Source organism: Calliphora vicina, chromosome 3, assembly GCF_958450345.1.
Source record: "Calliphora vicina chromosome 3, idCalVici1.1, whole genome shotgun sequence".
NCBI classification, from domain to species: domain Eukaryota; kingdom Metazoa; phylum Arthropoda; class Insecta; order Diptera; family Calliphoridae; genus Calliphora; species Calliphora vicina.
The window spans coordinates 5345963-5373807 of record NC_088782.1 but is presented as its reverse complement, the minus strand read 5'-3'; the positions used below and the strand labels follow the sequence as shown (position 1 = coordinate 5373807).

Sequence of the window (27845 nt, the reverse complement as noted above, 5' to 3'; positions counted from 1 at the left end):
TGTGTTTACGTATTTAGAATTTAGTATGCAAGCACGAGTATATTTTATTATCTTGACTTGTTTTATTCACATTTGTTTTTTGTTGTTTGAAGGAGTGCGCGTGTTTTATTATTATTACTTATTATTGTTATTTTATAATACTCGTACAGAGATGTATTTTCATATCCGTTTCCTCGATTTAAGATAATATTTGTTTTTGTTTGTATCTTATTTTGTTGTCTGTTGCTGTTGTTTGTGCGGTTTGCTTTTCGCTTATGATTATTAATTTGTACGAATGTGCTGTGAAAATTAAAATTTAATATGCTAAATAAAACCTTTAAGTATTTCACTTTTAATTATATTTACTTTATGAAACTGTTTATTATTCGTACTCTCGTTAAAAATTAAAACACACAACAACATGCGGCTGAGCAAATTGAATTAGAAGTTAAAGGAAGACAACAATTAATATTTAGATGATGTCGTAGAACACATTAAATAACGTGTTTTCAAGGTTATTTTACTGCGTATGTAAATGGCATGATATCAGTAGTTTTGAAATATTGTATTATGGAATTATAATGCATATTTAGTAATATTATTGGCGAACAGTTTAGTTGCACGTTTGAAGGTATCCAACATTTGACATCCGACTTCCACAGATACCCAAGGTCATAGAAGTTGTGCAGTATCACCAATATCTGGTCAGTTAATGACAAGCAGAGGAAGATAAAGTGTTCAACGTCTCGTCCTTTCTTTCATCATGACAACTCATCTAGAAGTCATTATATATACGATTTAATCTCACTGTCACACTATTCCTTAATTGATCATGTCATTCACAGGCCATATTTCTCTAGATATCTCACGTGCCGTGGTCTTAAGCGACCATCTCTGGAAACACTCGTAGATACCCATCGTTTACATTATGTAAGCGTTACTCCAGTAAATCGTCTGACCTTATCATCCAAGTGATTCCTCATTACATTTCCAGGCAGTCCTAGTGTACAATGTCCGGCTATGCCGTTCCAGGTCAAGTTTGGATATCTTGTGTACTTCCATAAGAGATTTCAATGACTCTTGACTAAATCTAAATAAATGTTGTTTTTATAGAGATATAAAACTTTAAGTTTGGAACATATTGTCAGCTCTCTAGTGATTTAGGCTTAGTTTGGTTTGGCATTTCAATATGAATAGACTGACGCCTGAACAAATTGTGCAAATTTATTTTGAAAATCATGATTCTCACTACGTCCATTTTACGGTTAACATTATCGCCCATCAGATCAATTACATCGGTGAACTATGGAACGTTTTCGCACCACGTTTACTTTAAATGATAATATACATCCACGGAGACATCGCGCAGTGCGTACAGAAGACGTCATTGCTACTGTAGAGCGTAGCATAGAGGAAGACCCGAATCAGTCTATCCCTCATCGTGCACAGGAATTGGATATATGTACATCCACTTTATGGACGATTTTGCGGAAATATCTTGGTTTGAGTGCTTATATAATCACCTAGCAATGCGTAGATTCGGTGAATGGGCCCAAAACATGATTGCGGTTGATCACGATTTTCATAAGCTAATTTTGTTTAGCGATGAAATTCACTTTTGTTTGAATGGACACTCAAAAACTGCCGTATTTTGAGTAATGATAATTCTCAAGTGTATGTTGGGACATCGTCCAGAAAATCTGAATGTTTGGTGTGCTTTATGGGCTGGTGGAATCATTGGTCCGTATTTCATTAATAAACGATGCTGGTCAGAACGTTACAGTCAATGGTGACTGCTACAGGGCCATGATTACTGAATTTTTCATTCAATTGTACAACCATGATGTGCAGTAGCAGCGGTTTCAATAAGACGGCGCAGCGTGCCAAACAGCTCGTGCCACAATTGATTTATTGAAGGAAGGATCATGCGATTTAACACCGTTAGACTATTTTCTGATATATGTGAAATCGTTAGTATTCGCCGATAAGCTCGAAACGATTGACTACTTGGAGAACAACATTCGCCGCATTATTATTATTATTGCCGGTATATGGCCACAAATGTTGAAAAATGTCATCGAAAATTAGACCTGCAGATTAGACTACATCCGAGCCAGCGGTGACGGTCATATGCCAAAAGTCTTATTTAAATTATAATTCCAGAATATTATCTTTCGAATAAAGTAAATTTCATGTCAATTTAAAAAATTGGCTTCGGTTTTCCAAAGTTCTATACCTCCATGAAAAACACCCTTTGTTTTTCCAATATACTCAGTTAAACTAGCTGATACAGTATTCATGCATTTTTGACATCCATCTTCACATTGAAGATCTGAAATAGGTTCACTTTGAGACGAACTGTAGAGATATTATTTATTATATACCATCACATTAGTGTTCTGATAGCTTCGAATACAGAATGTCTCTCAAATACTTTGGGTTAGTTCCACGCTTTTAAGGAAGCCAAAAGCATAAGATCAAGTGGCCCTCTTCTAGTGCTTCATGTAGCAAGTGTTTGAAGTGGGAATTCCATTCTTTATGAGATTATGTCTAGATATTTTCTAAACGCTGCCACGGGGAGGTCATTCTCATAAAACATCAACTTATGCAATCCCGTGGTTTGTTAGATTAGTGTAGCCATATTATATGAAATATCCCCCAACTGGACAATATCCAAGAAAGCAACCAATGTGTATTCTTAAAATAGGTATGACTTACAAGCGAATGAATAGCCATCATCTCAGATTTACCATTCATATAGTCATGTTGAGATGTGGATAGTAGATTAGATATTATCGGCATTTTCAGGCGAACAACAATCGCCCTTTCGAAAGCTTACAAAGGAAGACTTATAGACTAGTACTTATATCCTTAACACTCAGTTTCGTAGGAGACATTCATAACCCAGTTCCTAATCATGGCTGAATTTTGTTGTAGATCAACTGGAATGATACCGCCTAGAACTGCGGATTTCTGTACTCCGTATACAGATTTTGATAGGGTGTTTATTAAGATCTTATTTCCATCCAGGAGTGAGTTGTGTAGGGATAATATCGTGTAGGAATGTGACACCAGACGGTTCTAAAATGAGCTGTGGTGTTGGTTCTGGTGTTTTCTGCGACGAACTTGGGATAGGCATCTCATATCGTCTTTCGGATGATCGTTTTTCAGGCTGAAATTTTTGCGATCATGACAGCTTGCAATACACTACTTGATCATAATAAGTACTCGCGGCCATATTGGTATTTTAGTTGACAGTTAGAAGGCACTTCTCTCACTGACTGCCTATATCAGTTCATCTTCTTTAGTCAGGCAATGTAATAATTCTCTGTCAAGGCTAGGTAGTCTATCTGACATTACCTTAGTTTGGGTCCATGCGCACAAAGAATACTATGACAATGAATACACAGACGAATTAGCCAGAATATTGGATATCTCCAATGGGATTTCAATAGCAATACACAATATCAATCAATCAAAAGATGAACATTAACTACTCAATTTTATGTATATCAAGCAAAAAGTTAAATTTTGTGAGAATGAGCAAATTCACTTAATTGTGAATAAATTCGAAAATAATCCATCGATTTTTATGGTCGAAATCTCATTTTGTTTCTATTACATGTGGCCTTACGATAAAGCAATAAATCTGAACTATTTCTGACGTTTTCGATTTTTCATTATTTTTTTAAAACACAAAAATTAGCTAGTTTCACGTAAAAAAATTATTTGTTGCTTCAATTTGTTATTATAACTCCGAAACTACTGACCCGATTAAAACGAAATATATTAACAGATTAAAGTTTATGTAAATTTAAACTTTTATAAGTTTACTTCAATAGTAACGGAGTAACCCATTTTGAGTTATCATAAATTATGTGGGAAAACATAAAAAAATTCATAATTTTAGAAAAAAAATTTAAAAAAAATCTATCCATAGAATTAAAAAATTTTACTATTTTTGGACTTAGGTAACCATTATGCATCAAATCTATATAGTGGTTAGTGACTCCTTTTGTTGCTGTTGACCTGTGTTATTTTATTGTATTATCTTTATTTTATAATGTAGCACAGTGTAATTAATAAATAATTCACTTCAATAAATTATTCAAACGGTTACAAACTGAATTTGAAACTAATAAACGTACAGCTCTTTTTGTTTAAAAAAGAAACAAATTTGCAACTAAAAAAGGGATGAAAATAAGAGAAAAAATCAAGTATGCAGTAACTTTTTTCGTTTTAATCAAACGTTTGCTGGAGGATTAAAGTATTGTCTTACAAAAAAAAAATGAATTTTATAAATTTTACTTGAAACTTTTTGCGTCTGTTATTTTTTGTTAAGTGTATGTATGTATGGATGGATGTATTTGGCCAAAAGCTGTTTACTGCAAAAGTGGTATAAGTGCTGATAGATGTAGTAAGTATGTGAATGTATGCAAGGATAAACATAAGTGTGCGTATATGTAAGTGTGTATGTGTGTACAAAGCCAACAACATCATTTTATAAACGCTTGAAAACGTGGCATAAAATTTCAACAGAATTTGACTTGTTTTTTAAACATTGTACTCGCACTAACTCGTGGAAGATGAGAAGAAAAACTCAAAAAAAAAAACAAAATTCGTTGGTTGGTTTTTTTAGTTTGAAAAATGAGTTGAAACTTTGCTGTTTACTCTATTAAAGTTTATAAGCTTTCTTTGAGCCAATTTTTAGCAAAATACAATAAACTGTAAGAAATAAACTGAATAAGAAAAAAAATTAAACAAAATTTTCTTTCCAGTAAAGAAAAAATAAAAAAAAACTTTGTAGAAGTAAATTTTAAAGTTTTCTCATTTGTATGCAGTGCAATTTCTGCAACATTGACTTTATCAAGTAAAAGAAGAACAACCAAAAGACAAGAAACAACAAAAATATATAAATAAAATAAATACATAAGCAGAGAAACTCAAACATTTACAACAAAGGGACTGACTCTGATGGTAAGTAATACTTTCCTACTCACACAAATAATAAGAAATGAAATTAAAATTAACAAAAAAAGTTAAGAAAAATGAAGTGAATAAGATAAATGATGGCAGCTGAAGGACAATTTATACTATTAAACAGCCACCTTAAATTTCAGACTTTAGCGAACAAATTTGTCGAGTGCTTAAATTATCAGTGGCTTACAAACACAAGAACGCTAAAGAGAAAGCAGCGATAATGAAATGTAAACTTACCCAAATTTCTTGCGATAAAGGATTCATGAAACTGAAAACGCCTGGTGTTTGCTTGACTGGCTTTTTAATCATTATCGAAATACCCAGTGACATAAATGGTTTACTGAAATCGATGACACGTTCACGTTCAGCAGTAATTGTCATGGCAGCTATAGCAATATCCGCTTCCTGTTCAAAAAGAAAAAAAAAAATAATAACACGTTTCCAAAGTAAAGAAACAACTAAAGGCGACTGACTGGCAGTAGAATTTAAGTGTAAATTAAACTTACTCGACGCACAAGTTCACCAACCATGCCATCCCAACCACCATGAACTTTTGGATTTTCAGAGCCATAAGTATTGTCTTTAACCAAACGCATTTCATCTGAAAAACAAACCAAACAAAAAATTACAAAAAAAAACTGTGAAATATTTATTTCTACAGAAAAGAAAAACCAAAATTTGGTAAAAAACGGAATAAATAAATGAAGTGTGGCCAGACCAACAAAAAATAAATAAATAAAACAACCGGTCAGCCAACCAGTCAGTCAGCCAGCCCACCACACCAGCAACAAAAACATTTATAAAAAAGAACAAAAAAAAACAAAAAAGGAACAATTTAATGACCCTTAATTCATTCGTTAAAAAAATAATGAAATAAATGGGGAAAAAAGTATGTTTGTATGTGCGTCAAGCAAATGTTTAAGCACGCATAAATACACGTGTCTCAAATTGTATTTATTTGATCATTCATTCATTCACACCACCCATGGGCTCAAGCAATTGTTCCCTTTTTACTTATTTATTGTTGTCACTTACAATTAATGCCCAATTTTTTGGCCAACAAATCAGCCAAATCTTTGCAATAGCCTTCAAAACGGTCATTGCCCTCCAGTGTCTCACCCACATTCGGGCGCTTCAACATAATGTAGGGCTCTTCCAGGACAGTGGTTACAATGTATGTGCGATTCTTTTCAATTTCAGCGTGCGGCTTCAGTCTTACGTATTTGGCTGACAAAGGTTGCAGACCCAGGTCATCACTCCATTCGGCCACCTTAACCATGGCACTGTTCACCGTCATTTCAACAACATGCAGTGTGTAATTAACACGTCGGCCATCATCGTTGAATTTAATGTCACCCGTAAGTCCTTCAATTTCAACCTATAATGAAGAAAATTGATTCAAGTCAAGTGAGTCAAGTGGGTTCTTTCAATATCATCAGCATCAACATCATCAACATCATCATCATCAGCTTTTTGCTGTTTTCGTCAAAGTCTCTTCTTCTTCATCATCAATAGCATTCAGGAATGGAGAAGTTGATACTATCGTACTTTTGTTGATATTATTTCATATTCAAAAGTAGCCTAGTACTCCACCGACTCTAATTTACATATTCCTATAGATTTAAGGTAGGTAGGTCACACATGACAAATATTTGCTCAAAAAAGCATAACCACTTTTTTTAACACAAATTTGTTTGACGTGTTTACTCTTACAAGTGTTTTGTAAGATCAAACAGCATCAAATAAAATAAAACTAAATTTTTTATTTTGATTCATCCTAAGTAAAATAAGTTTTTGAAATAAATAAACGAATTCAAATATATTCTAGTGAGTGGTTACGTCTTTTTCGTCAAATATTTGTCATGTGTGACCCTACCTTTAGAATGCTTTATCTAAAGTATTTTCTGTGGATTGATCCATCCTAAAGCAGACAGCAGTCGGATTTGTCAGCTTCGATTCTAACGAAAATTCATTTTTTAGTTATTATGTACTGCAAGTGTTTCTCAAATCATTGAATCGAGACACTGTTCGTTCCAATGCAGTTTTTGAGATATAGGAATTTGAGTTTTATAAGTCAAGAATTGAACATTGATCTCTTGAAAGAAATGTGATTGATTCATATAATTTTAAAGGACAATTCTTGATATTTCAAATAAAATCAATTAAGTCCCGGCACACACTGTGAAACATTTGCTGCAAAACATTTATAAATTCTCTTTTGAAACTGCATTCGTGTCCACACAGTGAAGTTTTTGCTTTTCAGTTTTTGACATTTATATACAGAACGAACAAGGCGAATTTATACGGTGGAGTCAGTCAAACAGCTGATAATTTTTTTCGCTTTTTGGTTCTAACAACTGTCAAAGCTTGTTTTTATATTTAAATATCTACATATTCTAAGCTTACTATCAAAACTTTATTGTTTACATAAATAAGAAAAGCCCTCACTATTCAATTATCTACACTATATTAAGTTTATTAAGTTTAAATACTTTTTTTATTTAATTTTTCATTTTGGTTTCTTGACATTTGTTAAGACCAATCGTTGTTTTTGTAGAACTGACACCACCTTGTATGAATTCGCCTTGAGAACGAATAAATGTGGATGACATACTCAACAAAACTTCATATACATGAAACAGAGTACCATTTTCCATTCCTCTTTCCCCTTTCATCAACAAATTTTGAAGGCTTCATATTTCTGGATCGGAAAGTGTAAAAGTTAAAAAGTCTATGATTTTTTAAACACTAGAAATACTAAACGTTGTAAATTTCCTTAAAATCGGATATGAGAAATCCGAAATGTGCAATTTTTTGTCCGCTTTGGAATGGATTTTCCTTATAACAGTTTAATCTATAGAAAATCTTGTGTGTAACAACCTTTTCTATTTAATATCTGATATACAACAGTATTTTCTATAGAAAATCTTAAGTATTACAATTTGTTTTTAGAGAAAATCATGGAAATAACAGTATTTACTATAGTCCCCATCCATACTATGAAACATTTGCTGCAAAACATTTGAGTTTGTTGATGAAATGGGAAAGAGGAATGGAAAAGGGTACTCTGTTTCATGTACATGAAGTTCTTGTTGAGTATGTCATCCACATTTATTCGTTCATATTCGTTCTGTACAGAAATGTCAAAAACTGAAAAGCAAAAATTTCACTGTGTGGACACGAATGCAGTTTCAAAGGAGAATTTCAAAATGTTTTGCAGCAAATGTTTCACAGTGTGGACCGGGACATAGAAAATCTTGTGTGAAAAACTTTTCTAGAGAAAATACGGTTATTATTTTCTATAGTAAAGATTGTGTATAACAATGTTTTGTATCTTCAGTATAACAGTACACAGAGAAAACAGATTCATGATAGCAAACGAATTTGTTGCCAATCGAATAATTCTACCTTAGCGACCGAAATTTACAATTTTGGAAGGGGTAGCAAGAATTTGATTGCTTCAACCGAAATTCTGCTTTATCAACTGACTTATTGTTGATAGAACCGAAAAATTCTATTTGTGCAACCGAATCATTCGATTGGCAACAAATTCGATTGCTATCACGAATCTGTTTTCTCTGTGTAGTATCTATTGGGTGTATGACTTAAAAATGTGGGATCTTTTTTTTAAATTTTTAGATTTTATTTTGATACATTTCTAGCTATGATCTTTTCACATCTTTCTGGCAGCATATGGATTCCGATCCCAAGAACAAATCAAGCTCCAAATAATCTGCTCCAAAGTGTAGCGTATCCCAGAGCAATCTACATCGATCGAAACAGGTAGTAGTCGGACGGGACACGGTCTGGGCTATAAAGCGGATGAGGCAAAACTTCCCAACAAATTCATTCTACATAAAATTCTACAAAAATAAATAACATTTCGCTATGTTTCCTTGAGAAATTCCAAATATTGAAAAAATTAACTTTTGACCTTCACGATTTAAGGGTTAACGTTTTCCGATTTTAGAAAAACTTTCAGACTATATTTAAAATTACGTGGAATATAATATTCTGAATAGCTTTTGCTTAAAAATCATAACAATAAAGAAATTCGGCTCATTCGTCAAAATATGGCCAAAAAATAGTTTTTCTTGAAAATCTCAAAATTTAAATCGCAGGTACGGAAAAAATATAGGAGGTATTTTCGTACTTTTTTCATATTTTTATTCCCTATTATGTTCTCAACAAATCCCAATTTTGAAATTTGTTTAACAAAATTTTTAAAAATTTGAAATTGGAGTTTTGAAACTTCCTTTAAAAAAAATAAATTTGTTTGGTCATATCTGCGAATAGGTTAACGGTATCCAACGAAGCCAAAACTCATATAAAAGTAAATACGGATATATTTTAAGTAAAAATGTACTTTTATTATAATATTTATCAAGATATGTTAATTTTGTTTCTACATTTCTTGTTCTAGTGGCCTGAGACACGTTAATAGCCTGGCGATTTTTTAATAACTTTAACATTTTTGAACCAATTTTTGTCTTTTATATCTTATTGGAACGACAATTACGTGTACATTTCGATTCTTTTAAATTAAATTGCAAAAGTAATTATTTAATGCCAAAATTTTTACAAAAACTGAAAAATTGCATTTTTTCCCTTGGTAAATGCACCACAAAACTTCAGCGTCGTTGCGGCACCAGTTAGCGTTATCCTATAATCCTAATATTTTACACAACGAGTTTCTACAATACATAGAACCATTCTAGAGGGGGGACGGCCTGTACCTAGAACATTTTTTTTCGTCCATACAATCTTGGAGCACTCTAGGCCGCATATTTAGTGCGATTTTCGGCCAATGCTCGCTCAGATTTCAGCAGCTTATAATATAAAGAAGCCTTCTGCTCCCACCAAATACAGGGAATTACCTTAGCGCCATTGATATTGTTGTTTACACTATAATGTTCCGTAAATAATGGTGTTTTCTTTTCTGGCATAAATGGTGCATTTTTTCTGCCTTTTACCCTTCTTTGTGTTCTTTTCTGAAAAAAATGTAGTTTGGTCGTGTTCTTTTCTAATAATGTTACCCTAAAACCCTGAATATATGCTACATGTTTTACCCTCAATTTTATCAAAGGGTTAGAAATGCACCACTTTTTATGTAAACAAAAAGTATAGTTTTATAATATTTCGAAGCTACATAAAAGAAAATTGCATAAATGGTAATAATTTTGTTCTATTGTGATCGTTAAACATGCAACACATTATGAGGGTATGGGTAACATTTAATAAATGGTACAAAATATATAGGCAACATTTTGTGTCAGAAAAGAAAACACCATAAGTGAGAATAAACGACAGGTAAGTACCCTTAAAAAGGACATATAAGTTATGGAAAGTTATACCCAATAAAATACTTAAGTTTTATTCATACATAATATTATAATGCAAATTAAAAAAAAGAAATTATTTTTGAACGAGATTGTTTTTCAAGTTCCTTTGATTGAATTCCATTGGAATTTTTGTCAAATCTCTTTCGATATCGGTCAACTCTTGCCCTTAATAATTGAATAATGAATTTTATATGTTAACAACGTTCTAATTAAATTTTTTAAATTAAATTTGCAAAACAAATAAATATACTTTCATTTCTTCTATGAATAGCAATAGTTCTTTCCACTAAAATGTATTAAAATCAGTTGCGTGTATCAATATATTCCTTGATTACAATCAAATTATGTAATAGTTCTCACAACCGTCAAAATTTGATTATCAACAAATTCGGTTGCAGTAATGAATTGATTTGGTTCAGAAAATGAATATGTCAAAATAACATTCAAAATGACTGAATGTTATTTTGATACCGAACAAAAATTTCACTTACCATCCCTGATACCATTGCTATAATGCATTTGAAAATTGATAAGAAATGAAACACTCGCCCAAAATACAATATAAAAAAAACTGAAAAGAAAACAGGAAAAACGAAAAAAATTCAACAAAATGAGGAAAAAATTTAAAACGGAAGGCGACATGTTTCAAGTGTTCAGTGGTGTAAAGTAAATGACACATCAATTAATTTATATTGAGCCTTCCAGTCAATTAAGAATAAAACTGAAAAGCTCTATATAATGATTAAAATGAAGCTGTCTGTGTTATAGCAATAAGAACTTAAAAAACAGCAACTCAAAATTATACAACAATTAAAATATTCCTTTAGGTATTTAAGGACTTGCTACAAATGCTAACAACTACACACACACTCTCTCTTTAAAGTCGTGTAACAATTGTAGCATAAAATTTTCCATTCATTACACTTCACCACTTCCACACATTGCTGTAATGCTTACTTTAGCATGTCTTAGTTAAACCGTAATTTGATGCCGACATTGATGTTGTTTTTATTTCTATTTTTTTTGTTTTATTTTTGTAGTTGTTGAAGTATGTAGTTACTTACGTAGTTGTACGCTTGCTTGCTTACCTTTCTCAAATAGCGCGAAATTTTATCACCATGTTCCCAAGGGTTTACCCAACCCTTGGATGTGTTACAGTCTAGTGCACGTGGCACACTGTTGCTGCCACTATTACCGCCATTGCCACCACCGCCACCCATGCCATTGCCACCATTGGAATTGGACGAGCCACCCATGAGACCCCCACCCATGCCCATGCCACCACCATTTGGTAAACCAGTGGCATTGGCCGATGTAGAGGCTGCCGCAATCAGTGTCTGGCCTCTTCTGATGTTGTTGCGAAATTGATCAGGTTTCTTACGTAGAATTTTGTTAAAGGCTTCAACTAAAACAAACACAGCATCGTACATGAGAGCTGCCTGGGCCTAAAATTAGTTTACATACGTAAAACAAACAAATCACCACCGTAACAGGAAATGGAAAAAAGAAATTGACAAAAGAAAGAGAAAGAGAAAAGAATGAAAAAAACTCACTTACAATATAAACAAAATTCTATACATATTAATGTTTTTGTTGGTTATTTTGATGTTTGTTTAATTCACAGTTAATGTTTGCCCAAAAAATGTTTTCATATTGTTTATCCAATGTCTTGTTGGAGTGTAGAGAATGAAACGCCAAGTTAAAGTGCCGGAAACGGTTACTCACGCATACCCCCTTGTACTTGTACAAATACTGCCACATAAATGTTAATATTTAATAAGTTATTTATTCTTAGAAAGCCCTTTCAAGTACATCAACATAAAACGTGGCATTTTGTTTTCATTACAAACAAGATAATAAAACAAATATTCTATATATTGGGTTACAAATAGAATTCCATTCTGTTTAATTCTCTTTTATATTTCTGATAAACAATACAAGCGAATACACATGTCTAAATTCTTATTGTCTGTATTGCTTTTTTGGTTTTTTGTAGCCGTGTTTTTAGATATTAAACAATAACAACAAAATAAGAGGAAATAATAATGACAACATGTGTACGTTGATTGAAATTGTATGTATATGTATGTGATTTCTTTTCTTATTCTTGGCTATGTGTCCTGAATTTTACTCATGAATAGGATATTTTTGTTTGAGAGTATTTAAAAGTAAAAGTGAAAAAATGTTTAGAAACAATAATTTTAATTTTTGTCAGCAACATGTAGAAATTTTAAATGCAAAATAAACAAGTAAGAAAGTATGTACCCTACAATAAATAAAAGAGCAAAAACATTTTTCTTTTAAAATTTCAATAATTTATATTCGTGGCTGATTTTCGGAAGTGGGCCTTATATGGGAGCTATGACCAATTATGGACCAATCACCATGAAATTAGGTCGTGTGATTTATGTCTATATTAAAGTTAACTATGTTGAATTTTGTGTGTATACCAACATTTTTAAGCGATTTATGAACGTTAAAGTGATTTTCGGAAGCGGGTCTATATGGGCGCTATGACTAATTATGGACCAATCGTAACAAAATTTTGTGACATGAATTTTGTATTTATTTAGAGCGGAATTTGTGGAGATACATATATAAATAAAACATTTATGACCGATAAAGTCCAATTTCGGAAGGACATTTGTATGGGGGCTAGGTGAAATAATGGACCGATTTCAGCCAGTTTCAACAATTGATCGATCCTTGGGCCAAAAAAATAATATGTATCAAATTTGATCGAAATGTCTTCAAAATTTCGACCTGCACTCTGCGCACAAGGTTTACATGGACAGCCAGCCAACCAGACAGAGGGACGGACATCGTTTAGTCGAATGTGATTCTAATTCGATAGGTATACTTTAAGGTGGGTGTTGGACTAATATTTTTGGACGTTACAAACATCTGTAAAAACGCATTATACCCTCCCCACTATGGTGGTGTAGGGTATAAAAAAAGCCTATACAAGATTTTTATTTTTAAAATTTTTTAATCGATTTACAATTTATTTGTCGAATTTCAATACAAATTTAAATTCATATGAAAACCATGAATCAATGAACAGAAGGTAGTTTCATGTTCTCTTAATGTCAAGTTTATTAATCATTTGATAATAAAGTAGAATTGATGTTAATGTTCAAAATATTGCTACCATATTAATTAAAATTAATCCCACTTAAGCTTATATTTAATGTTTAGTAAAATAACAAATATTATAATTAAAAAAGTTCTTCAACATTTGGCAAATAACATTTTTGGAGATTTCTGTAGGTTTTTTCTTAAAAGCGAAAATGCATTGACGATAAAGATAGTCCACTCAATGAAATCTGTAGATTGAATGTGTTACTGAAAGTTGCTAACTACAAGGTCGATATATAGTGAGTTACATGTAAAAGTTTCTCATTTCCTAACGGATTTTTAATGTAAATTTTGAAAGGCAAATTCGAAAATTCCATGAAAACATTAACAAGTACATATTTATTTTTAATTTACTATAATTTTATATTAATAAAAAAACTTACCGATATTGATTCTCTGCCCGCACCTATAGACGTAGCAGGATCTAAACGTTTCCAACTGTCATAGAAATCCTTAACTAAGCGGCGATTTGTGTCCACCAAACGAAATCCCGTTATATTAATGGCACCAAATTCTATAATCTCACTTTCCCAGCGATCATCCATAACCTGTGAAAGAAAACAAAACAAAAGAAACGCATTTAGTAATGGTTGAAAACCGGAAAGCGGAAATATCAAACCGGCAACTCAAAATGTTACTTAATTGTTTATTAATAACAGTTTTGTATCTACTAATGAATGAACCTGTCTATTCATACTTTGTGTATTCGTGTTCGTTCATCATTTTACAAAACAAAATAGAAACAAAAAACTAAAAGGTACAAAATACAAAATACACATGTCAACAAGAGACTTCATTAAAAAGGTTTACAAGTATGGATGTGTATACACACATTCACATACCTTTATGGATATCGTGGTATACATAGACGTGGTGTATGGTGAATTTTATGAAAGCTACATACATCCAAGCATACTTATCAAGGACATTTTATGTATGTATGTATGTGTATACAAATATCGTTTTTTCTTGTTTCCTTGCACTGCTACAATAAATGTATGTGACATGTCCGGCTTATAAATGAATATAGTATGTACTAACATATTACCCTCTACTACGTTAGCGTATATTTTTATATTAAAATAAAAGTGTATCAATGTACAATTAAAAATTGTATTATTTATGTAGTATGAAATATCTTAACTTACCAAATTATTTGATTAGCAAATAACGTTTTTACTAGCGTTTATAAAAAACCGGATTTTCGGTTAACCGATAATAAGCCACTTATAGAAAACCATTTTTTCGGTTAACCGGCATCGAAAAAACCGGTTAACCGTCACATATGTGTAGAAAACATAAAATGTCCTATAAAGTATACACAGCTTTAAAATTTTTAGTTTTTAGTAGTCAGGAATGGTTAATATTAAATAACTATAAATATACAAAAGAGTTAAGTCCATTTTATTTTGTAAAAATTTCAAAATTATTATCTCATTCTAATGGAATTGAGTATAAATATGATACTAAATATATAATACTTGTTTTAATTATTGGTTTATTCAATAAATTTCAACCAAAAAATGTTAATCATTGTTTTAATTAAATATTTGATAATTTTAAAATTTATTATCACCTCGACTTTCTGAGAATTGTAACAGAAAATGTTACAATTCCCAAAAAAAGGACTTATGAGATTTGAACGCACTTCTTCTTAGCTGTGATAATTTGTCATTATAAATCATACCAAATAATTAATAAAACTCCATTATCAGATTTAATAAATATTTCAAATTATGAATTTTAGAACTATTTTGTCTCTCCAGTAATATTTTTGAAAAGGACTTTGTACACTAAGCTAACGAAATGAACAATAAAATAAAATATATCAAATTCAATTTAACATTTGGTAAAATCATTATTAAGTTTATAATGAATTATTATTAAGATTTGGCTTAACTACTATGTTTAATAGTTTCATTATGTGCAATTTATTCTGAAAAAGTTTTTCAGTAAACCAGAGATCGAAAATAACTCGTCCATATACCAAAAAACCCAAATTGTGATTTATATTTTTGTGATAAAAATAAAATATAAAATGATTTTTATTTAAATGGTTTGGTATGACCTTTATTTGTTTTTGTTGTTTTTCAATGGTTTGTTGTGAGATAAACAATTCATTTGTTCTTGTTCTTAATAACTGTTAATTTCTCTTTTATTTACATACAATAACATATTATTAGTAATTTTTAACAAATTATTGAAATAATCAGGGTTATTCCTGTTCTCACTTTCACCATTCACCTTATTTTTGAAAGCACAATTACAACAAAAGTATCTAATTTTTTCAGAATTTCTTATTAGAAATGTTTACACGTAATTTGTTTAACCTTAATTATATAATTTTTGAAATTTTATTTTATAATAATGTAATTATGCTTTCAAAAATAGGGTGAATGGTGAAAGTGAGAACAGGAATAGCCATGAATATGATAAGTATGAAGTAATGAAGTCTGAGTAACAGAAATGAGAATTTTTTTTAAAGTGTTATTAATTTTTTGATAAATTTTATAAATTTCAGCGTTGTTTTACATCAAATGCATTTTTGCGATTTATTTTTCATGAAAAAAATAAATTATAAATCACTCATCCAGATTATTTGTGTTTGTTTCTTTTCTGTTTCTCTCAACCCCAAACCTAAAATATTCTCGAATAAATAACTCTCTCAGTGATATATCACATAACATTATTTTTAAATGGCTGCGAATGAGAATTTACCATTGAAATGAAAGTGAACCCGTTATTTTCGATCTCGGCAGTAAACTCATCCTCCTCTACTATTTAGAATCATTGTAATTCTTAAAAATATTAATCTAAAGAGGTTTGTATTATAAATCACTAGTTTAGGTTTCAAATCAGACCAATAATGTGTATACAATGAATATAAAAAATGTACACAAACATGAGATTTATTAATTTTAGTCCCAAATTTTAAAACCGAGTGATAAAAACCGGATAAACCGGTTAACCGAAAATCAATATTTTAAATTAAAGTTTCGCAAAAAAACCGAGATTTCGAAGAAAAAATTTGTTACTATGTTTATTGGTTTAAAAGATACATAGTGTGCCAAAAAGTTTTTACCCGTTTTCTAATTGATGAATTTGTTAAAGTAAATTGCAATTCATTTCTAATTCGTTTAAATTGAATTGATTAACCAAATTTTCACATTTTGATAGGATTTTCGCCGACACTTAATAATTCAATTTCTATTCTGCCCGCTACCTGACAACTCTAGTATATCATGGTAATATAAAATCTAAGAATTGTTTGTCTTTGGAAATGAATTTCTATTTTTTTTTAATTCATTTGAATTAATTCAAATCATTTCAATTGAATTGGAATGAATTGCAATTCTCTTTGAAAAATACATTTGAATTGACTCAATTTTCATTGAATTAATTTTTTTGTGTGAAAATAATTATGTAATTCAAAATTTGCTAATTCAGTGCATTGATTCATTTGATTGATTCTGATATAGATAGATATTAAGCAAGTATTTGTATGGCAATTAAATACATACTCGTATATAGTAAACTGTTTTACTGAAATATAATAATTTATGCATTTATATCTTCTATTGAAAATATATTGAAGTTGGCTTTAAGAAATCTTATTTCCAAAAACATTTTAAAAAGGAAATTATGCAAAATAAACTTTTATTTAGTCTAAATGTGTAGTGCGTTGCGTAAAGTCGTGGTGTATGATCATAATTTATTTATTTTCATGTTCATTTAATATGGGGCCGTTGGTTGTCGGTATTTGTATGGCACAAAAGAACAAAATTTACAAAAAAGAAACTAAAACTGAATAGACAAGAAAAAAAGAATCATATTTGCTTATAACCATTTTGCCAGTAATTTTAACATTTATTTGTGTTTGTAGTTGTTATGCACATGTGGGTTTTGTGTGCGGCTATGGAAAAGTGTCCCTGCAGTTAAACAAGTAGCCAATGTATCCCTTATATACAGTAATTGTCCCTAATGTCCTATAACTTGGCTGACTCCAATTTATATATCTTGGATAGTTTGACACGTATGTGCACTTTGTAGTGCAGAGAGAAGACAATTGGTTACTTTATATAACCCAGGTATTCTAGTGAGAAGACAATTGCCACTTAAATGTCTCTAAGAAATCGGAAGAAGGTTTGTTTACAAGCAATCTGACTATTGACCCCCTGCTTAGGAAATACACGTGTTAAAATAACTAGTCATGTGACTATTGAAATAACCAGTTCACACCCTCAATGATGGGACTGTCTCCTAGAACTGCTGTTCTAGATCTATGTGTGAATGTGGGAGAATGTGCGAGTGTACGTATGTAGATATGTATATATTTATCTGTGTGTGAATATGTGAGTTTATTGTAAATGTACTTACCAGACCACTAAGCAAATAGTGGTATGTGCGACGTCCCAATGAAATGTCCCTTACATGTTGGATTAGAATCTCTTTGGCCATTTCCGTTGGGCAATCAAGTACAATGTATTTATTTGTAAAACGACCCAAATCCTCCAGTGTATGCAGGAAATCAATGGCCATGGTAACATTGGCAATGCGCTTTACCATCTCAACTTGAAATGATTCATTTCCGGGCTTTAAGCCTTGATAGATTTGCTGCAACCGCAAAAGACCTTGAAACATAAATGAAAACAAACAAAAAAATATATAAATTTTCGAAACAAAATCCTTATACAGAAATAGTACATACAAATAAAAATAAAAAATAATACATCAATATAAGTTCGTACTATATATTAAGTAAAAGAATTATGGTTGTACAGCAGGAAATTTTATTTTCTATAATGTTTAACTGATTGTATATTCTTATGTATTTAAGTGTGTATGTGTGTGTTCATATTAAAGAGGATAACAAAAATGGAAATTGTAAATGTCATTGTGTCAAAAAATGCAAAAAGTTAGAGACATTTTTTACCCCAGTCGAGAGAGAAATTGAAAATATCTTCTATTTAAATTCATTTAAAAATTCCTTAATTCCTTTTTAGTTGCATGCTTCTCTTTCCTCTCTAGGGTGCCAGAGCATGATGATGTAAATACAAACAGAAACATACACTCGGGCATAGATGGAGAAGCAAATTGTGGATGTACTAAACTAAACTACATGGGTATGGTGTCACATCTAATCAAAGGCTCATTTATTTCAATTTGATAAAAGTTGATAACTATTGTTTTCAATTGAATTGTTTTGTCGTTGTGAATGCAACTACAACTGCAATTGTACGCAAACACACATAATAGGACACATTCTCACATACATGTATTGCAGCATTTGTAAAATAACATACCACAACAAATATGCACGTATGTATGCTCCTAAAATATGGTACAAAAATAATTTCATAGAATAGTATTTGGAGTGTGTGTGTCTCCTCATCCTGATCGTCATCATCATTGTCATTGTCATCATCATGAACATCATCAAAATCTGTATTGTTTTTACCCTTGAGTTTTTAAAAATGCATTGTTGTACCAAATGTTGTTATTTTTGACCACTTTGATTTTTATTCTTGTTTTATTCAAGTTGTTGTTGCTGTTGCTGTTGTTTCATTCAATTCTTATGGACTCATTCACTTAGTATTTTTTCTTTCTCTCTCTCTCACACCCTCACGTTCTCTATTAGATGCCATCAACACGTTCTTTGTTCTATTTTAATCAATGTTGATGACAATGCTCTGATGTTGCTGGTGATTCTGATGATGATGGTGTGGCAAAACAAAAAACTAAACAACATCAGCAGCAACAACAAAGCAAAACTCTTTTAAAACTCGATTTTTTTGTTATGTTGTCTCTATACTCTCTACTCATACACTAAATATGCCAATCAGGGATACAGAGTTGAACATTACAACTTATTTGTAAAGAAATTGTACTTTTGTTTTTTTGGTTTAGAAGGTACCATGAGGTTACGTACAACAAATACATATTAATTGTTTATCTTAGCTTTCCTTCATATATTAAATAAACTTAAATATCATTTCAACTGAAGGATTCAAACTCGTCTGTTTTGCAAATAACATTGCGATACTGATAAGGGTAAGGCATCCAAATATCATATGCGACTTTAGCAATACGAACTTCATTGTTAAATGGAATTAAGGCTGCAGCAAGATTGAAGGCTACCATTGGAACTGATAACAAATATTAATCATTTTTTCAATCTTAAAGTGATAGAATCGCTGTAAGGCATTGAATGTATCAACATAATCGATATATGGGGGAAAACATTTGGAGAACTTGACTAAAAATGTTTATCAAAATTAGCTTCTTATGACACAAACGTCATTCCGGAGTTATATGCGCCGATACTTAAATATGCTAAAGCTGTTCGCGTTAATAATTTTTTTCATTGCGCGCAAAATTTTATTTTATTTATATTAAAAAATTCTGAAAAATAAAGCTTTTGCTCAAACGATATTCAAATTTTGCCAATTCCTGGAGCTCTCTCGGAAATATCATCATATGTTAAAATATATGTTGCATGTTATTGCACATAATAGCTGAAATTCAATAAAAAGAAAAACTTTTAAATCATCACAACTGATTTTTTACATTTCGAAACCCAAAAACAATAGAAGCCATCTAAATTGGGTTTCAACGATTCTCCAAAATTTTTAATTTTCCTGAAATTCCTAACGCCTTTCCAGCCACAATACGGTCTGTAAGGCCGAAGTTAATAAAGGTGCTAAATACTCAAAGTAAAATGGTATCATGGACAATGGTAACCATGCTGCTATCATAGCACTTGCAGATGAAACCGAAACTTGAAGCTCTACAACAGTATGTACTTCAAATTAAGAAGGAAATTAATTCGTATTTAAGATATGAGAGCCAGAGAATCCGAAAACCTGATGAAATTTCCAAAATAGGTACCAGTATGGATAGCATCAGTCTGAACTATGCTAAATATTACCGGAAGATCAAAAATAGTTCATGGAATGGTTGCGAATCTGCCGATCAAGAATCGACTAAGATGCTATGGGGATAAACCTTCTAGGATAAATCAAATAACATTTATAATGAGACTAGTATTGATAAGATTAATAGACGTTCTTACTGGCCGTAATGCAGAGAAATCATGAGAAGAGACTACAAAACATCTATTTATGGCGTTGTTCAGGTTTTGGTCGAATAAGATACACTTATTTATTAATAGGACTAAAACCTAACCTACAGCATATTAATTGAAAATCTCTGAAATATTGTTGAAATTGAAAATGTAGGTCAATCGTAAAAAAACTTAAAATGCCAGAATAAGATAAGAAACAACTTTTTGAATTAGTTGTGCTGATATTTGGTCAAAAGAATGTCAAAGGCAGTTTGTGTTATATTGGGTGTACGAATTAAAAATGCGAGATTTTTTAATATTTTTAGCTTTTATTTTGAAATATTTGTACAATATAAATTTATTCAATGTAATTGCGGTTGTTAGCTATGACCTTTCTGGCAACATATGGATTCCAAAGCAAAAAAAACTGTTCATCTTTTGAGACCAGGAATGAATCAAGCCAATTTCGTATACTATTTTCACAGTTCAGAGTATCCCAGAAAGAGCGTTCTGCATCGATCGACAACAACAACGGGGCACATTCTGGACTATAAAGCGGTTAAGGCAAATTTTCTCAACCACTTCATTCTAAATACTTTTTAGCGGGTATTGCATCATGTGGCCGAACGTTGATATGATAGAGACTATCGAGCATTTACTAAACTTCGCAAAAGCGAATAATTCTTTAACAAAAATGTTCAAAAAATCATCAAGAATTTTGATTAGGTCATGTTAACAGGCAGTCGCATGGCAGAAACAGGAAACAGGTTCCAAACATTAGGTCCCTTTGTGTAACCCGAAAATAGAAGGGGAACATCAGATAGAAGAAGAAGTGGGAGAAATGGAGAAGAAGGTGGTCAGAAGAGAAGAAGTGAGGAGAATAGTTGCAGCAGTCATTGATGGGTAGTGGGTCACTGGAGATTTCCGTGTCTGGCTTGAGTAGCCAATTTATATTCCTAGCGAAGGCATTGATACATTCTAGCTTCATTTTCGATAGCTGCTAAAGACTATTTAAGGAACGTTGTCACAGAAACCTGTTGTGTAGATCTCCTAATGCAGAGAAATGACAAAGAATATGAAAAATGGTCTCATCCTCCACTTCATTTTGAAAACTTCTACAGAAGTCATTAATGGTCAGGCGAAGTCTCCTCGCATGGTTGCCAAAAGTGGAGTATCCGATTATCACTACCACTGCGTTGTCAATTGTGAGCGTGTCAGTCCAAGAAGATATGTTGTTCGCCCTCGGTTTAGTCGGGGCCATATCATTCTAGTAATCGTACAGGTTGATTCACCTCCCTATCTTGTCTGAGCGAGTTCATAGTAAAAATTACTAATTTGCTGCTTGCAATTAGATAATGGAATCTTGCATAGGAAGTCTATATTTCCGCCAATCCACATGAGTACGGGAGTTGAATGTCTAACCATCTTATTTAAGGATGGCCGGCATTCCAGGACTATGTTAGATATTGCGGCTTGGCTATCCCTGCCAGATATCTTGTTATAATAGCCGATGTTTCGGCTTGAATAATACTACATTCATTAGGAATTCTTAAAGATAATCGAATTCCGTATTCTTGAAAATAGACAACTACGACAACTCGATCTCCCTTCCTAGAACCGTCCGTATAGACTGAGAGACTCGTTGTAGTGTGTAAAGGTGCCCCATTGATTCCATATTGTTTGGAATTGAAAAACCGAAGTTCCTCAACAGAAAGAATTTTTGTAAAAGTAAACTAATTTCGATCTGTTTTGCTAATGAATCATTATTGATATCGTTGTCAAATCTTTGAGAATTAAGATTTTTCTGCTACAAACTGAGCGATAGGTGAAAGTTTGATGGTGATAAGATATTCGAATGTTATGGAATTGGAGACATGTTTCCATTCCAATAACTCTTATTACAAATCTTGGGTTTAGATTGACAAATCTCATTATAGAATTTGACAGTATTTAAGCTGTAGTCAATTTTCAATTGATATCAAAGAAGATACCAATATCCACTAGGTTCATATATTTTTGTACTGCAATTGTACCAATTAAAAAAGTACCAACATTTTCATCCCTGATGGCGGTACATATATGCATATGGAACATGTGAGTATGTACATGACTAGAAATACATACATTTGGCACGTTCAATAACATTGTATTGTATTGCCATACCAAATGCTGGCAATACAATACACATAAGCATAAATACATACATACTTATGTATCTGTGTACGTCTGAATCTATGTGTGTTTGTCATTGTAAGCAAAAAAAAAGGCAAAATAAAAACAACGACAAAAACTTAAAAACCAAAAGTCAACAAAGTGTTTAGTTTTATACATATTTGTTTGTTTATTTTCTTTCGAACGTTCGTTCGTTCGTTCATTTTCTGTTGTATTGTGTAGTGTACTGTAGTACGTTGTTATAAGTATTATTACGGCTGGCTGTCATTGTTTGCATGAGTATGTACGAATATGTTACCATTTGTTTTTTTTTTTTTGGGTTTTTATTTTTATTCTTTGCTTCCCTTCGTGCAGCTCTTTTGTTCTAGAGAAGAGTCCGTTAAGTAGCTTTTTTACTTTAACACAAAACACAAAACGGATTTTAAGAAAAATAAACATAAAGACTTTAAGCAATGGGGACATATTGTTCACATACACACATATGAACACAAATACATGTAGATGTATTTACAGATACATATATACAAAAAAAATACAATACAATATTAATAGAACACTGTATTGATTCTAACTTATGAAATATAGTACAAACTAAGATTGTTAGATTGTGCTTTAGTTGTATATGTATTTAGGGAAATGAAAATAACAAAAATAACAAATAAAGTTTTTGTTTTCCAATTTTGCCAAAAAAATAAGAGAGGAAAAAACAAATAAGAATGTTTATCACTGAACCATGACCATTTGATGCGCTACTTTAGTTAGGAGTATGTGGAAAATTTGGGACATTGATACAACAAATGGTAAACATTTTTAATTTTAAGGAAATTTGTTTAGGTTTTCCGAAAATGGACAATCTTTAATGTATACAAGTTTTTTTTTAATTCATATATGGGCAATTCCACGAAAATGACAACCATGACTGAAAAAACCAAAACCCTTGAAACTCTTCTTCCAGATGATTTGAATATGTTACTATGTGAAAGTATTTAGAGCTTATTACACTTTAAGGGCAAAAGTTATAGTTTAGACCATTGGTAGGCAAAAAGAGGCATTTAATTTGTGTGCTCTTTTGGGTTAAAAATAAAATATCCACAAGAACATCAAGAAACTGAATGAATTGTGTGTATTTTTACGCCCTATTACGCTCTTTTGTTCACATTCGGGTTGTTTGACGAAAATCATCGTAACCTGAACAATATGAACGCCTACCATGGGTTTAGACTGACTATATTTATTTATGTTTTAGCCTTGCGGCAAAAACTAAGCTCCCAATTAGCATGTAGTACGAAATGAATTTGGCTGCGATTGTTTTTTGGCTTGTTTATTGAAACCGAATACATATTTTCTATTAATTTTGTTTAATTTTTGCATACATATTGTTACGAAATTGTACTTGAATTCAAATACAACGATTTTAACGGCTGTGCCTCTTAGTGCCTTAGCAGTGTCTCTCAAACTGTAACATATCTGTGGGCATTATTAACATTAAATAAAAGCTTTGAGTTGATCATAGATCGTAGGTACGGCAATGCTGAATGTTTGCTGCGACTCGTATATTCGAATTCGAATATTCGAGTTTTGACAGTTAACACATTGACTGCCACGTCGGACAAATATGTGTGACACTACACTATGCGGTTTACGCCACGTCGGACACATATGTCAGACACGACTTTTATTCTATCTAGCCATGTCAGACAATAGTGCTGGATTTTAAGAATTTTTTCGATGTTGTCTGGAAGTTTCTCATCAAAACTGTAATCTTTACATTCTTCATCACTTTCTGAACTTATACTGAGTATTTTTTCTAAATCAGTATCCCATAAAAAAATTTTTTCGCCATTTCGTAAGACCCTCTTATTTATAAAAAAAAATCTGTTTCTAAGCAGTAAATATTACTGACAGTAGCCTAAATTCCAATATTGACGTTTTCGAAGACATTACGCAAAGAAAATGCTGTGGCCCCCAGCATCTTATTTGCTGAAAGTGCCTTGGCAGTCAATGTGTTAAAGAAAATTGTAGAAAGTTCAGCAGATATGGCGTGTGTATTCGAAAGCTCTAGGCTTCGAATATATGAGCTTTGACAGTTAAAGAAGAATCTAGAGTGCAGATGACAGTTTTATAAATAGTGGCAGAGATTACAGTCGTTAGGGAGTTTATCAGAGACGTTATTCGAATAAACATCAAATGAGTGACTTAAGGCCCAACTATAATGTGCATAAGCTAGCTTAAGTTAATGTCAAAACCGAACGAAAATGCTTAAGAAAATCCGAAGAAACTTTTAGGCGGCCATAATGTACTTATGTGCATTCAAAACAATTTAGCCCCATTTGCACATTTATGTGCAACACGTAATTAAAAAAATACGTATTTCTTATTATTTTATGAAAATAAATTAATTTTCTTCATCCTTTTAATTTTTTCTTTATTTTCTTTGTATACAATAAACAAAAAGGAAAAATAGTTGGTTTAGTGCAAGAAATTAAAAGAAAACATAACGGCTCTCACGATTCGCAAATTTTCGCATATTTTTACATGTACCTCAATATTACTTTTGTGTCACGTACGATATACCTTCATTTCGCTCGATTGTTTGGACAACAATATTTCGAAAGAACTTATTATATTTTTATAATATAGTACCTTCTGAATGGAATATAAAGACCAAATTATTTTTGAAATTCTCTTATATTTGCAAAAGCTATTCCACTCTATACAAATGTCACGTACCATGACATGGATCTACCCATATGAGTAAAAAAACCGTGTTACTTTTAGATTTAAAATTATAAAACATAAAAAAAATAATTTTGTAGATTTTTGTTATTATCATCAGTGATCTTATTATAAAAAATCTTTATTAAAAGTTTTCCAAAAAAAGTTATGGAAAATTGTATTTTTTTCTTTGTAGTTCTCAACAATTAACTTAATATTTATATTTTATTGTTATGTAGTTCTTTTGAAGGTCAATCTCTCATAAGTATTTTTGACGTGTTTCTATTTGATTTATTTTGGGAATTAACTTACGTTTTCTTTACAATTAAGGGAAGTGCATACCTTGCTTATTTCGATTGATGCTGAATGCTCTCTCTCAACTTCTCGTAGCCTCCAAATAACTTAAAAACATGATGATACATCAATATATCGGGAATTCTATTTGCAATTTAAAATCAAGAAAATCAGAAAAAACCGGTACACCTCGATATTTGGCCTTTTTTTATCTATATCTGGATTACTAATATAAACAATATGAACATCTAATGATAGATATTTTAAAGTCCATTGCAACGATGTATATAAGGCTATAGTAAATGGGACCTACAATGGTCCAAAATCGAGAAAAATATGTTTTAACCAAAATTTTTTTTTCTCCAAAAAAAATTTTTTTTGTCACAAATTTTTTTTCAATAATAAATTAAAAAAATTAAAAAGATTGGAAGAAAAATTAAAAAAACAATTTTAACAAAAAAAAAATATTTTTAAAAAGAAAATTTTAAATTTTGTTTACCTAAAAATATTTAAAATTTTTATTTTTAAGTATAATATGGTGAAGGGTATATAATATTCGGCACAGCCGAATATAGCTCTTTTACTTGTTAAATATTGTCTTCTGTTTTAAAGCCCTATTTTTCTCTGAAATTTCATAATTTTAACCCCAGCTAAATTTTTTTTGTCTTTAAAAATAATCTAACATATTCAGCCGGTAGTATTGCTATTTCTGACTTCTAAAAGTCTTATTATTTTCTTTTCAAATTGGACTTTCACAATTTCTGTTTTCCTCATATTTTGATTCCTGTTTGTTTTCTTTCTCTTCAATTTAAGAGCATCACAAAAATTATGATTTTATACAAGCGCTTTGTTCATAAGGTCATATGATTTATTTTATCATTTGCTCTTTCTCAAATTATGTTGTTTAAGGAACTATGTTTTCTGGTTTCCATGATAATTCTTCTAAAGTCGTATTTGTATTTCTACGAAATATATAGGAACTGAACACAATTCCCTAAAGGATACAAACTCATGCGTTTGGAATTCACCAAAAAATTTAGCACTTTAAAGGAATAATGCCTTTTTGAGGGGCTCAGAAAATGGTTTCCGTACATTGGAGTTTCCAAAAATTAATAAAATTATACTCAAGCTGATATTTTCGGACGAGAGGAAATGAAACTTGGAAGGAAAATATTACTAGATATTTTCGATTTATTGACTTTGAACAAATAGAACAAAAATATCGCTCTACTTAGTTCTATGGATTGTTATTTGATCTGAAATACTCGAGTAATTACATATTGTTATAGAGTAGCTATACCATACTGTGCCCAATGTTCATTCGATTGTCTTCCACTTGTAGTTTGGTAACAGATTTACTGTGATTGTTTGAGCAACTTTTATGACAATGTCCCTGTATGATGTTCTAGTTATTGTCCCTTTTTACACTCAATTCCTCTTTTCCATTCCATTTTACTTTTAGTTTATAAATTTTTGGGTGAGAGTTTGAGTGCGGTCAGTAGAAATTTGTACGGTTACATAAGTGTTTTTGATTATGGCTGTTTCTGTTTTCTCCAACATAGATGTTATTGTTTATTATATAAAGTATATTATACAAACAATATATTTCTTAAATAGAACAAAAGTTATGTATGTATACCAACAAACACACACTCTTAAACATTTAAGTGATGATAATGATAATATGTAGTAATTTGAAGTCGAAATAGAAGAAACCGAAAAGAAAAAAATAAAACAAAATATTTAAGAACCAACGAAAAATAAAGAAAAAGGGATCAAGTTGTTAACAGCACATGAGAAAATAAATGGTTTATTTAAATGTTAAAAATGTTGCTTGTGTTTAAGTACCGTGTAATTTGTTGTCAATATTAAATAGTTTGTAAATTTATGTGGCCCTATTTTCTTCTTAGTTTCCTCTTTTTTTCATATAATTTTTCAGACGTTTTGTTAAATTATGTTCTAAAGAAAACAATGTTAAGAATGAGACTTTTCTAGCACAATTTAACATGTTTAAATTGTAGTTATTTTGTTTAGGGTTCACTAAGCGTATGAGTGATATTATATGAACAAGGAAAAAAGACTTATTAATATTAAGTATACGTACTCAAGTACTTAATAATATGTAGCCAAAAAACAATTTTGGTAATTACTGAACAACTTAC

At 31.2% G+C, this 27845-nt stretch overlaps 1 protein-coding gene across 3 annotated transcripts in view; it reads right to left on the bottom strand.

Annotated features, from left to right (window-relative positions):
• GluRIB (Glutamate receptor IB) overlaps window positions 1–27845 on the bottom strand; it is a 153735-nt gene that overhangs the window by 45615 nt on the left and 80275 nt on the right. For all 3 annotated transcript variants that reach the window (XM_065503486.1, XM_065503484.1, XM_065503485.1), the window contains 6 exons: window positions 17817–18070; window positions 13823–13987; window positions 11390–11746; window positions 5995–6337; window positions 5466–5560; window positions 5197–5364 (listed from right to left, as the gene is read on the bottom strand). In XM_065503486.1, coding sequence (XP_065359558.1) covers window positions 5197–5364; window positions 5466–5560; window positions 5995–6337; window positions 11390–11746; window positions 13823–13987; window positions 17817–18070 — 1382 coding nt within the window. The remainder of the gene's footprint in view (window positions 1–5196; window positions 5365–5465; window positions 5561–5994; window positions 6338–11389; window positions 11747–13822; window positions 13988–17816; window positions 18071–27845) is intronic.